Consider the following 18,968-nt stretch of genomic DNA (forward strand, 5'->3'; position numbering starts at 1 on the left):
ACAGTACGTACCCAACCTGGAAACAACCGCTTCTCACAATAGTCGGTGCGTCCTTGTTACGACCCTGGCTCAAAGGCCCGCAACCTATGTGCAAACCAACACCAAAACCCTGTGCTCAACTCAAAATGCTACTCTATTAAGGAATTACTGGTGTAAACTAAAGTACAAGGACGGAAGACCGTGCTAGCTATCTGTTACCCAACACTTCTCTAAACCACAGACAGTGCATGTGTGTTACCAGGGCTGGTTTTAAAGCTGCCAGCAGGTAACCAATCAGCACCAATTAGCTAATTGGCAGCCCTCACCTGCATGGCCCGTGACACAGGAGTGATCAGGCCTGCATGCACAGTGACACAGGAGTGATCAGGCTCCTGGTACATAACACCTCCCCCACCAAACTGGTTGCCCCAGAGGCAACCACTACACAACAACCCATAAACAAAAACAAAAAACAACTGTGACCCATTAGTCGTCAGGGCCACTACCACAACAGCGATAACGGGTCGGCCCCTGTCGAACACGACCACCAACCGTGTTGTATGCTCCCTTTCAACAGGCCCCTCCACCGATACGACCTGTCAAAAATAGACTGCAAACCAAAATCAATCTGAGAACTAATCTCAACAGAACAGAACACAGAAAAACAAAAACCATAGATCACTGATACCACCACCGCGCCCATATCCATCCCACCTGGCACTGGCAGTACAGGATACTGCAAACCGTGAACATCCAGAGTAGGATGTACCGCCTCAGGTACAGCCCCACCGTCCCTGGAACATGGCAGTACGTCAGTCACAAAAACATCTGGAACACCATCTAAAATGGCGTCACACAAAATAACATTGTCCTGATCAAAATGGCTGCCACTCATCAGACCAGGTCGCGAAGGCGGCTCCTGCTCCACAGGACACAGGTAACTAGGTTGACTATCACACCTAGTGCATGGCAGAGAATCAGTGTGGACATGTGGATCAATATCAGAATCATCAACTGACATACTGGGACCATCCCTGCCCACAAGTGAAACATTAGGGACAATAGAGCTACTGTGGGAAGGCTGGCAGCCTACAGATCCAGCCAGAATTAGTCATGGAACAGCTGTTTGCCGGCTGTTTTGACGCCGTTTTGCGTCGTTAATGTTAACAATGACCAGCGGGGGCGCTCTCATACAGCTGGTGACAACGTGCTGGACGAGCTCCGCCCTCGGCAAAGTGAGAGAGAGGCAGAGAGAGAGAGTGGACTAGGAAGTAAATATCGCGTCTCGTCTGTTGGCAGTGGATTTAGCTCTCAATCGGTAAGCTCTTAATATACATTACTATTGAAATGCATTTTTACTTAACTTTACAGCATTATTCAAACGTGATAGGAAGTTATGAGTCATCAGCCGTTTATATGCAGTACGTTTTGCCTACAGATTATACATGGCAAATGCCGCAAATGGTGTAGCCAGCCAGCTCACATACAGTAGACTAACGTTACGTAACTTTCTCAGATAGCAATCTAACATTACGTTAGTGGAAATCAAACAACTCTAACCCAATACTAATAAGTTGTTTCACATTCTTGTTGGGTGTTACACTATATGACGGTATAGCGGTCTGTGTTGTTGCCCATTTCTGGACTCTTTGTATCATAAACAGTACTGTATTTGCAAATCTGGTATGTCATAATTAAATGTATAGATGTAGCAGTAGGCCTACTGTCTATCTGTATGTCATGTATGTCATATATGTTATGATGAATTGAAAATGGGGGACCCTGATGTAAACAAGACGAAAGTCTTTCTCTGGTCTGCATCCCCTTAACAATTGTATGTATTGAGCTGTACTGTACTGTACCCATTCTGCAATCTGTTAATAACGTTTTCAATAATACTGTTAATACTGTTCCAAGGTGATGGAGCCTACGGTAGTAAAGATGTAAAGAGTCTGCGGACAGTGTCTGGTTTTCAGGACAGTCAGGCTAGTGGGCAAGTGTACAGGGGCTGGGCAGCTGGACTGAGACGTTAGAGCCATATGAAATCCGCGTTCACGGAATCGCAGAATTAACCAATAAAAATGGAATCAACTGCAAAACGTGGAATATTGCAGAATTTGGCCTAATCTGGACTGAAATTCCGTTTTTGGGTGGAACGTTTGGTGCACACGCGACCGGGGAGGCGGAAGCTAGAGCGGGTTACACACAACACAGCAGTCTCCAAGCGTCTCGCTGCTTCGGTGTTAACATCGTCAAGAAGCTAAGAAATTCCCCAATAAGCCCTCAATTCAGAGCAGAGCAGTATCCGAATGACTTTTATGCCTCCGGCGATAAGGTGTTTTGCAAATTCTGTCAACGTTCCGTGTACTGGAGCCACAAAAACACTTGCGACACTATTGTGATTAAATAGCTATAACGTTAGGACATGATAGCTTCTTGCTAAATCTAGTGCACCCATCCATTTGTTTAATGCAAACGATTGTCATTATACACTGCCCTTTATAATCTAAATAAACTTAAATAGCTATGAAACGTTACAGTACATAGGACTATAGTTGGAAATTATAGCTTCTTGCTAAATCTGGTGCACTCATCCATTTGTTTAATGCAAACGATTGTCATTATACACTGTCCTTTATAAACGAAATAAACTAAACTAAATGTGCCTAAATTATGCATTACTATATTTCATCACAATATAATAGATATAGCTAGGCTACTGACATTGTCATTGTGATAATGTCAGTAGTAGCTAGCTGTATCTATTGTTTACACTTGAAATGTGTATTTTTATTTTGTCACAATATTATTTGAAAAGTATTGTGTAAAATTGAACTGTATTTCTGAGTTGCAGCACTTAAAAACATTAAATGGGCTGTTATATCATATTCAATTGTGGACATTTATTCATTCCCACTTATTAGATACTATTTCTGATGGTAAAATGAGCATAAAAAGCAAAATACAGAATTCTGAAATAGTGAAAGGTTAACTGTCTGTAGTGTGGTAGTGAAAGGACACTCTAACTGGCTGCAACCCCCACACCATTGAAATGCTAATTGTCCACCACCTAGCCCCTTTCGTGACTGCGATGTGCAAGCCAGGGGCTTTTGAATACGCAGTCACTTATCCTTACGGGCCGATTACCCGGTAAAGGAACGACCAAGCGTGAAGCTCGGAGTTGCTAATAAGCATTTTAAATCATTTTTATAAAACGAGTGTACTCACAGAGCGAACCTTGGCAAAATGGCTGGTGCGTCGGCAATCACTGCGCTCCCTATCGGTCCCTGTTGGTCATCACCTATAGGCCATTACAGGGTAGAATCTCCTGAGCGCGTCTCCTGTGTATTGTTGTAATGACCAACAGGGACCGATAGGGAGCGCAGTGATTGCCGAATTGCCGAATGAATGGCACAAAACGAATTCCCTTAAGGATAGGATAAAACAAAGCATCTACTGTATTACTGTGTGTTTCTATTGTGAGCAAGTCAAGCAAGTGTAATTGAACACAATACATGCTGTACAGTCTGCTAGGGGTAGGTACAAATAGAAAACGTTTATAACTGAACTGTCTAATAACTGAACTGTCTCATTGTATCTGTCTTTAGGATGCCTTAACTCGCTACTCGAGTGCCGCCCTAATGCCTATGTGGACTTTATGCAGTTGGTCCACTATATCCGGGCATTCGAGTCGGCCAAAGAGAGGTCTCTCCTGGCCCTTGTTGGCTTCGGCCAGTACAAGAGTGAGACCCTGCAGGACCTGTACCAGTGAAAGGACCCCAATACTGTCCGGTATGTTTGAACGTATACAAATTAAATTCAATCGATTAATATAATGTTGTGTGGTTAGTTGTGTGTTATTGGAATGCCAAGCACTCAAAGCATGCATCTTCACATTTGCTTAGCTATGTCGCCTACGTACGAAAGACGCCGGCGAAGACAAAAATGATGGAGGACGTCGTCCGCTACGTTCGTCTCCGTGACCGCAAGGAGGCAGCTGCCGCCACCACAGCTGCAGCGGGGAAATTCTTGGCCAAAACTGATACCGAAAATAGGAAACAGTTGGCCGAATGCCGAAAGGCCGAAAATGATTAATATAAATATATATATATGTATTTTTTTTCCCCAGCTACCCGATTATGGCAAAAGACATGATTATGGCAAAACTTAACTTAAAGGGGAACTATTTTTACTATTTCTTTCACTATTTGGGCACTTTTACACAATTCCTGTGAGTTTATGGAACACCTCTGTAATTTTTTTTTTTTTTAATTCATTGTTTTGTATTTCTAATCAAGTACTCAAAAACAGCATTTTTCTACCTCAAGATCTTAAGCCGTTTTGAGCCTGGGCTCCAACCACAATGGTAACTGTGCTTAGTGTGTGAGTCTCAACATGCAGCTGAGTCTCTGACATCACAAATCAGCACATTTTCAGATGACTCAGTTCAGTGAGGGTGAATATTGTGAGAGGAGAATTGGAAGAATGCGCCAATATGAGAATTAGAGACATAGATCATATTAATATAAGTCCACATAGCTAGGAAACAATGCTAAACACTGAAAAAGGCCATTTATAAGATAGTTCCCCTTTAAATAATATTAATAATCACTATTATGGGCCCATAAAACATTTATTCAGCACTTTTGAATGCATACATTAATTCCAGACTGACTGCTGAAAGATTGCACTGCTTACTAACTAACGTTGATAAACCCAGGTTTACCACACAGTTAAAACACAGCTACTTACATTTGAGGATAAACTTGCATACGAAGTTTCACTCAAGTTTCACTGTGGATGCCAAGGCTCCCTTGGCTCACCAAGTTGCCTGCATCAAATTCCAACATCCAATATACCATATGTGACTCCGCCCAGCGTGCGCGCCTACAACTCGGCGACCCAGGTTCCTGACGAGAAGAGAAAGAATTTTTTATTTTATTTATTTTTTCATTTCCGTTTTTCTTTTTTTTTTATATATACTTACAGTTCGAGGGTTGAAGAACATATTTAGTATAACAGCGAACATATATAATAACTCTAATTGTGTTTAAATTGTGTTTAAAAATGGCTCCTTGAGACACTCTGAATCGTCTCTCACGAAGCTCTAGGGGCAGTTCCCTCGGGCTGTCCTATTTTTGCATGTGAAAGGCTGCTGTTAATGTGAGGTACGCCCCCACACTGTCTGGTGTTTATATTCACAGCACCTGTAGCCCAGAGAACACTTTTTTGCTGCTTAGATAACATCGACATGGCCGCACAAAGATTATCAGCTGCTCTTAATAGAGGAAGAGATGGAATGAGTATAGACTTCTCGGCGTTAATGAGTGACCACATCACGGACTACATGATCATCACGGAAGGTGAGCGGCCACCAGCTCTTTCATCCGACGATGAAGAGACCGAAGACGCAGATGAAATTGTCCCAGATCCAATCGAACCTACCGACGAAACAGAAGAGGAAGACGGGGACATTTGCGTTGAAACTGTAGTGTTGTGAAGGATCAGATTAAACCGAATATATATATTTATATATATATATATATTTAATTGTATTTGTATATCGTTTGATATCCCCTGTATATTCCTTGTACAATATGCACTGAATATCCCTTTAGTCTACTAAACAGCCCATAATAGTTTCATTCTACCATTGGACGAGAACCTGGCGCCAGGTTGCCATACCCCTAGGTCCAAGTTCAATCGTGCCGCCCAACATGTCGTGGCAAGCCCCGGTTCCGCGCAGGAATATGTCGGGCGAAATATGAATGGTACTATTTGTTCATAGCGCATATATATATGGCGCAAGTAAAGTAGAACTTTCTTTTAGTCCAGTTCTTTACCCTCCAACAGAGTGACAGACGCGAAGCCTCCCCACGACGCACGTGTGGTGTAGTAAGGCCTACTTGGCCCCAGAATAGGCATTGAGATATCGTGTAGATTAATAGTTGAATAGTCATAGTTTGGCACTATACCGTCGAGTTGGACGTATTCTATTAAGCTAATAATAGTCTATTTATGTATGGTGCATCGTTCGGTTAGAGTTCTAAAGTTATCAGTACCCCCATCGTTCCTGACGTTATCTGGACGCTTAACCAGGCTGGGCAGACCCCTAGTGGTGCTTGCATCCGAGGAGCTCCGGGCCAGGGCGACTGGACCTGTATATTGGATTACTCTACCCGGACGACGGCGAGCCTTCCACGGCTTGGATTATGCTTTGGGTGCTTTGATTATTCCATGGATAAAGGCCAACACTGCGGAGTGTTGGAACTACTGTAGTAACTTCCTAGCTTAATCTTCGTACTCTGCGCTGTGTTTAAACCTTAAAAAGCTCTTTGAAGTACTACTTAGCTACAAAATGCAGATAACCATGTATGTGATGGTTTTCTGCTCGTACACCTTCAGAGAACACGGCGCGGCGGTTGAAGAAATCGAGTTCCGAGCAGTTTGAAAAGGAACCCGTGTTTAATAAAAAGGATTTCAATCAATACAAATCAAAGATTTGAAAGAACAATTGCAATAAAACCTGATGGAAGACCTCACTATGCCGAGGTTCACCAGACTTTAGGCTAAATATTCAATATCTATGGGCATGTCTCGTCTCGGCTTCTTCAGATGGTAGGTTTTTGCGGCCGTCTCTCTGCTGCGTGGTTTCCTCAGTCTGTTGTGGAGAAAAAGGGTGTGTGTTCTTTGTTGCTTCCTGGGTCTCTGTTCGGGTGGGTTGTTGTGTTCCTCCTGGTACGGAGTTTTTACTAATATCAAATTTAGGCTCCGCCTCTAATGTTACGGCAAGCGGGCGTTTTCCAACCTCTCCTCGAGTGTTCCTATTGGAGGACACTTACTCTCAACTCTCATTGGCTAACTCCTTATCGTGACGTTTTACATCGAATTGCGTCACGATGTGGTTTCAAATGGTCTTTTCTTTTGATCTTACTGCTCTTTTGTTTTCAGCAGAGACAAACTGGCATCTCCCATGGCAGTTTCATTGTTGGACCAGATGGCCTAGGGCCCTGGGTTGTAAAATCACCCATGTTATTGACTTTCCCAGGAAGGATCAAACGAGACACTATCTCTTACTCAATAAGCGTCTGCCTGTTTCAACCCCCCTCCACAGAGATTTAGAGGAAGCCTGAACCAACAGCTGCATTACTAAGTCAGAGGTGTCTCGTTTCTTGTACTTTAGGAGCGGGGGAAGAAAAGTGTATGTATTTTACCTCTGTGTTTTCGCCATTCTGTGCTTCATGGTATATAGTACAATAAACACCAGTTTGGCTGGAATTCTACTACAGTTTCCCCGGTTTGGGGATTGATAATCCCCAAGATACATGTTAGTAATTCCTCAAACAAACTGTTTACAATTACCTTAACCTTACTGTTTAACCTAATTACCTCAGAGCCAAACCTTTCCAGAATCCTTCTGACTCATTTTCCATATTTGTTAGTATCATTTGCTTTCAACACCCACATTACTCCCTCCCCCACTGACCGACTATGGACCCATCTTTTATTTACACAGTTCTCTATTCACGCACACCGTTTAACAATTTCCACTCATTTTGCAGGTTATATACAATGTTATCAGTTATATCAATTTCACTTCCGTCTAGGTCCGTCCCTTTATACAAAAAGATGATCGTACCAATTACCAGGTTTTAGACTATACTTTATGTGTTTTTTTATCCAAATGTGTCTGTTTTGTGCAATTCACTCTGAAAGAAAAGACCTTACATTGCATTTACTATCTAAACATTTCTAAAAAAGGAGAGAGCTTAGCTAATGAAAAATCAAAAATCAAAAATTAATATGTACACGCCCTCTCCAAGGCCTATCAGTTACACTATCCCTTCCTTTGCCTATGTATATCGTTTAGGCTTCTTGATGACTCGTTGTGGTCGAGTATCTTGTTCCGGGCTTGTGCTAAGCACTGGTTCCTCTGGCTCTTCTGGTACCTTCTCCATGTCCACAGAGGAGAAGTTATTATGTTCCAATTCATAATCCTCTCCTCTGTCTGGTTCCTGTAAAAAACCTTCATCTTCTACTGGTGGCCAATCGTGGCCCCCTCGGTCTGGCTCGCCATAATCATCCGGGTTTTCCCCATCGTTTGGGGTTAGCGCCGCCTTCACTTCGCCTTCGTGTAACGGTTGCGACGCCCCGGTTTTACCGTCAAGGTCTTGTGGTTCAGGTTCCCATTCTTGGTCCGTATTGGTTGCTTTTACACAATGAGTAACGTGAAACCACATAGGCGATCCTTCAACTTGTAAAGCCCTCTCGGTGGCTCGAACGACTTTGTATGGCCCTTCCCGTCTCGCGCCAAACCACTTGCGTCTAAATACTTTGACATAAACGTAGTCGCCTGGTATGATTTGAGGTGTAGTCTGCCTATTCACCTCCTCCCCGGTTTCATGCTCCTGTCTACTGGAGACATGAACCAGAATACTTTTGTGTATCTTTGACATGTATTTTACGTACTCACGCATGTCGTTGTCCAGGATGTCCAAACTCGGACCTTTGCCTGTCGCGCGCAAACCTGGTACTACCATGCAGCGACCTAGCATCATTTCGTGCGGTGTCAAACGCAGACCGCGAAGTTCGCACGAACGACAAGCCATCAAAGCTAAAGGAAGAGCGTTTATCCAATTCAAGCCTGTGTGTTGACAGATCTTTACCAATTTGTTTTTTAGTGTCCCGTTCATGCGTTCCACCAACCCCTGGCTCTGCGGATGATAAACGGCCCCCAATCGCTGTTTTATGCCTAAGTGTTGGAGTATTAAACGTACAGTTTTGTCAACAAACTCTTTTCTATTGTCCGACGAGATTCTATCTGGTAAACCAAAACGGGGAATTACCTCTTGGCACAGGAACTTAGCCACAGATGCTGCATCCTTGTGCCGGGTGGCGCACGCCTCCACCCACCTTGAAAAACGACAGACAACGACAAGAATATATCTCTTCTGATTAATGGGCTTAATCATGTCAATGTAATCAATTACAAGGTCTCGCATTGGGCCATTGGGCGTGGGGATATGTCCTGGTGACACACTAATCCCCTTACGTATATTGTTTTTCAAACATATTACACACCTCTGTAACACATGATCAATTTGACTGACCAAATCTGGCGCCCAAAAGCCATATTCTCTGATTTTTCTCCTTACCTCTCCTTTATGCGCATGGCAAAAGTCGTGCGCCGTGTGGATCAGCAGTCCGACCAGGCCAGCAGGAGCCACCACAAATCCACCGGCGTCGCGCCACAAACCTGAATCATCCTGACTAGCTCCCCTGGTTATCCAGAGGTTCCGTTCCACCTGACTAGCCTCCTCCTGGAAAGTCAAAATCTCTTTGTAGGTTATCTTGTCCTCCAACTCAACTCCGTGTGTGATAACCAATACCTTGCCTGCTCTGTCAGCCCCTGTCACTTCCTTGGCAGCTTCGTCCGCTCTTCTGTTCCCTCGAGACATCTTGGACTCGTCTGACTGATGAGCAGCACACTTGATTATCGCAACCTGCTTTGGTTTCATAATTGCTTCTAACAAAAGTTTAATCTGACTACAATGTTTTATGGCGCTTCCGTCGGCTTTTTTGAATCCTCTCCCTTTCCACACTGTGCCAAACAAGAAGGCGGTACCATGTGCATAGGCGGAGTCTGTTACGATATTTACACTTCTGCCCTCTGCCATGTTACATGCTTCCGTCAGTGCGACCAATTCTGCTAACTGGGCTGAACAAGGTTGTGATAATGCTTCGGCTTTTTCCACCACAAATCCTTCGCCCTGTGACCTTATCACGGAGTAACCTGCTTTTAGTCCCTCGCCAACACGATAACAAGAGCCGTCAGTCCATAATTCCAAATCTGGACTGTCAAATGGAAATGCCTGCAAGTCTGCTCTGAGTTTAGAGTACCTCTCGACTTCGACTAAACAGTCGTGGGGCTCTCCATCTTCAGGCGTAGGGATGTCAGCTGCCGGGTTCGTTACGGAACACCTGACCAGCGTCACATCTTCCTGTTCCAAAAGTCTGTAGTAGTGTTTAATGCGAGGCATCGTCAGTGCATATTTACCGGACTCCAACAGACTCTTCAAGTCATGCCTCACCATGATATCCACTGGATATCCCATCGTAATACTTGCGGCTTTTTCGTACATCGTATACACTCCAGCCATTTCTCGGTAGCATGGAGCCATCCCCATCTCTACTTCCGAGTAGGCAATTGAGTAGTACGCCATCGGCTGTGGTCGCGCCCCCACCCCTGTGTCCTGAGCCAACACCGCACACGCCTGCTTCTGATCTGGTGAAGAAGAGACGTATAGTACGAATTTCTTGGTATAGTTAGGCAACGCCAAGGCCGGCGCCTCTAACAGTCGGGACTTGATTGCTTCGAATGCCCGTGAGCCATCTTCGGTCCATACCACTTTACTGCTCAGTTTATCAACGCCCGTTTCTTTCAGCATCTCTCTCAATGGTTTCACTATTTCCGTATAGTTCTCGACCCACGGAGAGCTGTACCCCATTATACCCAGAAATCCCATTAGCTGTCGTACCGTCACAGGCTTGGGTGCCGTCCTTATGGCCACCAAATGTTCTTCTGAAATAGCCCGATGGCCCTGTGAAATTGTTTGTCCTAAATAGACCACTTTAGGTTTACAATATTGCAACTTTTTCAACGACACTTTGTGGCCGTTTTTCGCCAACAGTTGCAACAGTACCACGGAATCGCGATGACATGTTTCCTGATCGTCCGCGCACAGTATCAGATCATCCATGTACTGAATGACCCTAGAGGTCATGACTTTATCCAACCCCTCTAAATCCTCCCTTAGGATTTTGTTGAATATGTGTGGCGAATGTTTTAGTCCCTGCGGGATCCTAGTATACTCATAATGTTCATCCTTATAAGTAAACCCAAAAAAATGCTGGCACTCCTCGCTCAAGGGCACACTAAAATATGCACTACACAAATCTATAACTGTATAGTACTCGGCTTTCGACGGGATAAATGTCAATAGCACATGGGGGTCGGGGACATCGGACGGATAGTCAAGTAACACCTCGTTGATCGCTCTCAGATCGTGCACCAGCCGGTAAGAGGTATCCGGCTTCTCCACGGGTAGCAACGGCGTGTTGCTCTGGGGATCAGTTGTTTTCCGTAAGACTCCCGCAGCTAAAAGTCCTTTAATTTGTGGCTCGATTCCAGCCACTGCTTTCTCCTTCAATGGATACTGTTTCTTCCAAGGCAGGGTGGCCCCAGGTCTAAGCTCCACCTTCACAGGTTGAGCGGACTTGATTAGTCCAATGTCAGTGCTGTTCTTTGCCCACAGCGTCTCAGGCACCGCCTCCATCATGTCCTCTTGGAGGCTTGATGCATTAGGGAGTTCTCCCAGTGTCTCTTGGGATAATTGCACAGTTCGGGGATGACCCATCCCTGTGCCTTGAACCATGATCTTAATAAACCTTCTATCAGGGCTTATCCAGATCCGTTTGTTTTCTTTCATCTGTTCAAATTCTATCCCTTCAGCTTTTTTCATCATTTCGCCTATGTGTTGTTGATCACATGAGCTGATTACCTTCAAAGTCACATGGGGAACACTATCCATTATGCCGTGCTCTTTACTCAGATAGTCACTCCGTGCAATACGCAACGCTGCTCCCTGTGGCCCCAATATAATATTGGTAGCATTCAGCTGTACTTTGTCAGGTTGCACCCTCAGCCACTCCTTAGTCTGTGACGAGTCTGCATCTCTATGATACTGCAGAGTGCAGTGATAGGGGGTCTTTGGATCCCTTGCTTCAGGCATATTGGCAGTGATGAATTTCTCCCATTGTAAGGCGGGGCCAAGTAACTCTTGGTCCAATCCCCCTAGACAATAGATCTCTGGTGGTTCACTATCAATTCGTTGTACCATCTGATAGTACTGGTCTTCCCGTTCGGCTATCACGCAACCCTCCGCAGTACATTTAATGTCCATCCCCAGTAACCCCAGCCCATCTCGGCCGAGCAAGTTAATAGGTGTGCTCTCCGAGACCAGCACAGGGAGAGTCGCTTCCCTGCCTTGATATCTCAGAGTCACAGGTTCGGTAACAGCCGTCAGCTGGTTTATTCCCTCAAATCCAATTGTCCGTACATATCGACCGGACAAGGTTAGGTGCGTCGCGTCTTGGGGTTGCACTACCGTGTAAGCCGCGCCGGTGTCTGCCATCATCTCGACAGATTTATCATTCACCGTTACGCACACAATAGGCTCCTCCCTTAAAGACGACACTGACAGCTGACACCTCCCCATTGGACTCTCTGGGCCTCTTCATAGTGATGATTCATTTGGCCCTCTTGCTGGATTTACCGGGCCATTGTTCTCATTTCGGTCTTGGACTCGGGGTTGACCTTGGCCTTGCCAAGTTCTTTCCTGGTCTCCCTCTCCGGGTTGACAATCCTGTCTACACTCCCGTGCGATATGACCAGTCCCGCCACATGTCCAACACACCACCGGCCGTGGCCGGAATCCTCCCGGATTCCGGGATTGTCCTCTTCCTTTCGGCCGTGGTTGCCACTCTCTCGGCCTCTGTTGTTGGTCCGGCGCATAACCCTCTTGTGTTCCCACTTGAGCCCGTCTCTGTCCCTGTGGTTCCCCTTCATATCCTGTCCCATTTCTTGGTCGTGGGGCCGCCTGGACTAAGGCTTGAAGGTATTCCACTACCTTTACTGCCTCGGTCGGCTGTTGGTACATGATCTTACGTTGTTGCTCTGCATCCTTCTCCTTTGCTCTCTGCTCTTTCTTCCGATACAGTTCAACGTAATGCACTACTTGATCTGTATATAATTCCACGGCCATCTTTGACAATGACACCACCTCGTCCAATTTCTGCCTTACCTCTATGGGGAGACCGCTCTCAATCTTGGTTCTCAACTGGGCTTCAAGCATAGGGTCAAGTCCCGCCTCCCGACCAGTTGTGTTCTTCCACGTGGAGTAGGCTTTCTGTACGTACTGCCTGGGGTGCCCTGATGTCTCCAAAGGACCAATCGGAATTTGGTCTGCGTGCAGTCTCATTGGATAGGCTTCTCGTAGGGCCGCCCACGTTACTCCCCTGTACGCTAGGAACAGGTCCGCATCATGCGCTCCAGTCCCCACATGGCCTTGCAGGCGAGCCGCCTCCAGTATCTTTTCCATGGAGTCTTTTCCCATCACGGTTGTCAATATTTTCTTGACATCCCCCATTGCATATTCCGTGCCAACCATTACCTCCTCCAGTCTGGCAATCCAAGGATTGGCCCCATTCTCGAGGGGTGGCAATTTCTCAGTCACCGATGTCATGTCCGACACCTTCAGGGGGTGATATTCCAGGTCCTGTCCTCTTATTATTATAGGAGCCATGCGGATAGGGGCTTGCGTGTTTCTCGTCTGGGCTCTTGTCTGTACACGCTCTTGTCCACGCTCTTGTACACGCTCTTGTATCCGCATAAGGGCCTCTTGCTTCTCTCCTCTTTTGTCTTCCAGGTCCTTTTGCTTCCCCTCAATGCCAGCCTGCGTCCTCATGAATATCTGATATTCCTCCCCCCCCTCTTGCATGGCCTCAGGGCCGGGTCTTTGTTCTGCTAGGACCGTTTGATCTTGGTCCAAGTCCATGAGCCCCCGCTCTATCTCCGTCAGATCATCTTTTATCCGTCCCATCTGTATCCCAAGTACGATGTCGAGAGACTCTAGATCCTCACCTACTCCAACCCTAGTCACCTGTGGTGGTATTGTGAGATCAATCTGGTGACTGTCAGGTGCTACCCCCTTGTGGCCCTGTGGTTGGGGGGAGGTATAATGCTGGGGGGGAATGAGCTCTCGAGATATAGTACGGGGCATATGAGCTGGGGAGCTTTGGGGGTGCTCCCGCTGGTGGACAGGCTCTCTCGGGTAGTCTCTCTGGGGGTTACACTCTCTCTGAGGCAGACCATGGGCCTTCTTCACCCTTTCCCACTCTTTCTCTCTTAACATTGCCTCATAGCCTTCATTACCCTTTCTCTCAGCTGCTTGTATCACTCTTGTTCGCTCCGTCTGCTCTTCAAACATCACTAGCCTATCCCTTGGTCGTTGGGTGGTTACATATTCTCTGCCTGACCCAGTCTGGGCTGGCCTTTCTGGTCGCCGTGAGGCGTCCACACCCTCTCTGTCTGACCTTGACCTATCTGGTTGCCATGAGGCGTCCACACCGCCTCTGTCTGACCTTGACCTATCTGGTTGCCATGAGGCGTCCACACCCCCTCTGTCTGACCTATTCCAGTCTGATCTATCTGGTTGCCTAGCTGTCAGCTGAATAGATGTCTTTGCTTGTCCCCTCTCTAGGTTCCCCAGATCATCTGTCAACTGGTAAGGGCTTATCATCTCTAACAAAGGTAGGATGGGATATATCGGCTCCCCCTTCTCACTGGCATATGGCGGGGGTGCTAAAGCTTCCTCAATTCTTTCCTGTTGGACCATAAGATAGGAGGCTGGGTTAGGTGAGGCTAACTGCACCGCACGTTGGGCGGTGACAGGTGTTGTCTCAGGGGCCTGGGGAGTTCTGGTGACCTGGACTACCCCCTCTACTGGCTTGTCTGCATCATTGCCATTTGCAATGGCCTTCCTTTCATTTTCCCTTTTCTCACCTTCCCGTCTATAAGCTTTTAAAAAGCTATTTTCTTGTAGCCTTTTCTTTGCTCTTTCCTTCTCGTCACCCCGATAGGTGTATACCTCAATTAGTGTTGCTATTTTAGCTATTAACTCCAAATCAAAAGAACCATCGACTGGCCAAAGCTCCCATCTTTTATTCCATCTTTTTGATATATAAATTGCTTTGTCCAAATAATATTCGTTACCTTTTGTCGTGTCGTGTTCATTTGCAATAATTTGTACTGGACTTTCTTCCATCCACGAAATTACGGTCGACTTACCTGCGTCGGTTTTGTCTTTTATCTTTTTATATGCGTTTAGATTGTCTCGTTTCCGCCCCATTTTTCTCTTGTCTCTTTTATCTCGTAACAATGGCAACAGGCAGAACAATAGCTTGTGTAATCCCTATCTAAGTGTAGGTGTCTAGGCTTTTGTGACTATCTCCTACTCGGACAGCCAATAGTGGCACTGTGGGCCCTTCCTATTCTCTCCTGTCCTCCTTGAAATTACTATTCTTACCTGATTTGTGGTGTTCCGCGTGTCCAATCGAACTGCTGTAGATCAGAGCACACAATGACAACAGTTCTTGTTAATTTATCAACCGGACTTGTACTTTACTCTGTCTTTTTTAATCAAATTCCTGAGAGGTTTCTTTCATTCACTGTACGAGTATCTTTTTTACTTTCCTCATACACTCTTAAACATGAGACAATTGTAATTGATACATGTGTGTGATACCACCCGTTTCTACTCCCTGTTTTTCTTCTCGTTCGATCTCTGTCAACACACTGGGTTCCTATGTTTCGAATTTCCGCTCTCCTTTACTTCCGCTCGGTTCTGCTCCAATTCTGATACCCCTCGGAAATCAAAAACATCATGATTAATATAGTTGCATTAATTTTTTCACATTCTTTTTCATTATTCAATACCACACCCCCCAGGGGACACCTGTCACCCAGACACGTGTCCCCCAGAGGTAATCTAAAGAATGCCACAGACGCCGCGCCACGCACGCCGTGAGGTGTCGACCCTGTTTTTCTGAAAAGACCTTGACAGCCTCTCCACAGCGGCCTAAACCCACCTCACCACAGGTACACAGCAGACAGCATCCCGGCAACCTCTCCTGTGCTCCAGGCCAGTATCCCCAGAGTCCAGTGCCCTGCCGGACGGCCATGCATAGCCGACCAGACCCAACACCGAACCCCGGGCACACCGCCCCACATCACACAGCCCTCCAAACGTACCTACTATGGGGAAAAAAAACACAATTGTACACACAATCCTATCCCGTCAATTGCAACGCACGGTCGTCCAGGAACGTCCCCCGCCTCACACCCACACGCACGCCCCGGCCCTCCCACTCCCCAACCCTGAATGTCCACCACCCAGATCAGAGAATAGTCGCCAGCGCGGACGCCGGGCACCACGGCTTTATCGGAACGCCCACACCCACCCTGCCACCCTCCGCGCCAACCTTCATTACCATCATTGCATACGCAGGCGCAACCGAGCGGTGTGGGTCCCCCGACGCAGAACCAGCCGCGCCGAGAGACTTGAACACGTACGTCACACACACCCTGATAACATTCACACAAACTACTATAACCGCAAACATCACCACAGCACACAGCAAATACTTAACAATTGTCCATCCTATGTAACCTAACCAACTTTGGCCCCAGCCCTCCCACGAGTCCTCCTGCGTGGGCTGCATTTCCCTAGTAATATTCTTCAAATGCTCTATAACTTCCTGTATGCCGCCTATATCATTTTCGGGGATAAATGTGCAGCATTCCTGACCAATCAATGCACACGTGCCCCCTGAACTCGCCAACAGGAAGTCCAACCCCGTCCTTGACTGCAGCTCCATCAGTCTTAAGGACCGTAACTCTTGAGCCTCCAGGGCCATACCTCTGGCGGTCGTAGCCGTCATATCCTCAAACACGCGAGCTAGATGGTCTAGTTCACCCATGTTTGCATACGTCCCCCACCAGGGAAACGCCACCCTGAAAAAGTGGTCCGCATCTATAAACCTCCTGCGCCTTGACTTGGGAAACGTTGGCAAAACATCTGACACCCTCATAGCTGGCACCAAATACCCCAACGCACACCTACCCCTCCACTTAATAGGCAACGCTGCGTAAGCATACTCACCACAAATCCAAAACGCCCCCCTAGGGGCCGGCGCCTCCGAATTCTTACCCCATATTCCACTCTCACCCTTGCAGCCGTCCAAATATCCCACGTCCCTACCACCTGACTTCCCCTCTACGCACATCTCAAACCCAGCCGCCCTAAACGCCACCGGAATGGGGCTAGTGTCCTTAAGACCCCCATAACCCACTGCCTTATTCGACCCCTGTTCCCGGCCCAAATACCTCAACATCCTATCATGACCCACCCCGTCGCATAGGCCGAGCAGAGGCTCGTCCCTCAACACATTGGCATGACACTTCGTTAAGGGGTGTGCAATCAAGGGAAGACCTGCGTCGCCTGCTAGCGGGGCTAAGCCACACACATAACAATCCGACCTATTGGCTACCTTAGCCACAGTCCTCGCCATCCCCAAAAACAGATTACCGTGATGGTCTGGCTGCGACCTCCCACCCACTACCACCACCTCTGGCTGTTCAGGTCGCAGGTATGGATCATACATTATAGTACCGATCAACACACATAACCAAATCATTGCCACGGCACCCCCCCGAAGCATCCGTCTACTACTGTCTCTCAAACCAGGAACCATGTTTGTCTGTTCCGTCCTCCTCCTCCTCCCTCCGTCACCGGCGCGTATCCTAATATGTCCTGCAATCCCCACAAACAACAACACAACTTTATAACCGAACATACCCTCAGTCTACTGACATGAAGACCCCAACCTAAACACAACACCAGGACATGTAGAAAAGGCCGCAACGTAGCCGCCCACCGGCCAAGGGAGAACCAGGCCAGAGGGAACACATGTAACTCCATGCCGGTCTACAGACGGAAGAGGGGGGAGGGTGGAGAGAGGCACAGCAAGTGGGGCACAGGATGGAGCGGGGGGGGGGGGGGGGGGGGGGGGTCAAAGGAACAGCAGGGAAGTGGGGGGGGGGGGGGGGGTGGGGGTGGTTCAAAGGAACAGCAGGGAAGTGGGGGGGGGGGGGGGGGGGGGGGGGTGGTTCAAAGGAACAGCAGGGAAGTGGGGGGGGGGGGGTGGTTCAAAGGAACAGCAGGGAAGTGGGGGGGGGGGGGGGGGGGGGGGGTGGCTCAAAGGAACAGCAGGGAAGTGGGGGGGGGGGGGGGGGTGGTGGGGGTGGTTCAAAGGAACAGCAGGGAGTGGGGGGGGGGGGGGGGGGTTCGGGTTTCGCAGTCCCGAACAGACCTGCTCCACACCATAAAACACATTTATCATACCCTGCACTGCCCCCATGTCTCCTATGGAGAAGAAGGGAGAGAGAGCGAACAGCAAGATAGCTAGAAAAAGAGAAAAGAGGGAGTGAGAGAGGAAGACGAGGAGAGAGGAGAGGAAGGAGAGGAGAGAGGAGGAGAGGAAGGAGAGGAGAGGGGAAAGAGGAGGAAAAGAAGGAAAGGAGAGAGGAGAGAGGAGGAGGAAGAGAGGAGAGGAGAGAGGAGGAGATGAAGGGGAGGGGGGTAGGAAGAGGAGGGGAGAGAGAGCAGGAAGAGGAGGGGAGAGAGAGCAGGAAGAGGAGGGGAGAGAGAGCAGGAAGAGGAGGGGAGAGAGAGCAGGAAGAGGAGGGGAGAGAGAGCAGGAAGAGGAGGGGAGAGAGAGCAGGAAGAGGAGGGGAGAGAGAGCAGGAAGAGGAGGGGAGAGAGAGCAGGAAGAGGAGGGGAGAGAGAGCAGGAAGAGGAGGGGAGAGAGAGCAGGAAGAGGAGGGGAGAGAGAGCAGGAAGAGGAGGGGAGAGAAGAGGAGGGGAGAGAGAGCAGGAAGAGGAGGGGAGAGAGAGCAGGAAGAGGAGGGGAGAGAGAGCAGGAAGAGGAGGGGAGAGAGAGCAGGAAGAGGAGGGGAGAGAGAGCAGGAAGAGGAGGGGAGAGAGAGCAGGAAGAGGAGGGGAGAGAGAGCAGGAAGAGGAGGGGAGAGAGAGCAGGAAGAGGAGGGGAGAGAGAGCAGGAAGAGGAGGGGAGAGAGAGCAGGAAGAGGAGGGGAGAGAGAGCAGGAAGAGGAGGGGAGAGAGAGCAGGAAGAGGAGGGGAGAGAGAGCAGGAAGAGGAGGGGAGAGAGAGCAGGAAGAGGAGGGGAGAGAGAGCAGGAAGAGGAGGGGAGAGAGAGCAGGAAGAGGAGGGGAGAGAGAGCAGGAAGAGGAGGGGAGAGAGAGCAGGAAGAGGAGGGGAGAGAGAGCAGGAAGAGGAGGGGAGAGAGAG

At 47.9% G+C, this 18,968-nt stretch overlaps 1 protein-coding gene across 1 annotated transcript in view; it reads right to left on the reverse strand.

Annotated features, from left to right (window-relative positions):
- Positions 1–12,619, reverse strand: part of LOC311226025 (glutaminase kidney isoform, mitochondrial-like) — a gene marked incomplete at both ends in the record, with an annotated part of 153,827 nt that extends 141,208 nt beyond the window's left edge. The window contains 1 exon segment of the mRNA XM_084311406.1: positions 12,315–12,619. Coding sequence (XP_084167532.1) covers positions 12,315–12,619 — 305 coding nt within the window.
- Between the last annotated feature and the right edge of the window lie 6,349 nt (positions 12,620–18,968).

This window comes from Notolepis coatsorum (assembly GCF_963971535.1).
Source record: "Notolepis coatsorum genome assembly, chromosome: 3".
NCBI classification, from domain to species: domain Eukaryota; kingdom Metazoa; phylum Chordata; class Actinopteri; order Aulopiformes; family Paralepididae; genus Notolepis; species Notolepis coatsorum.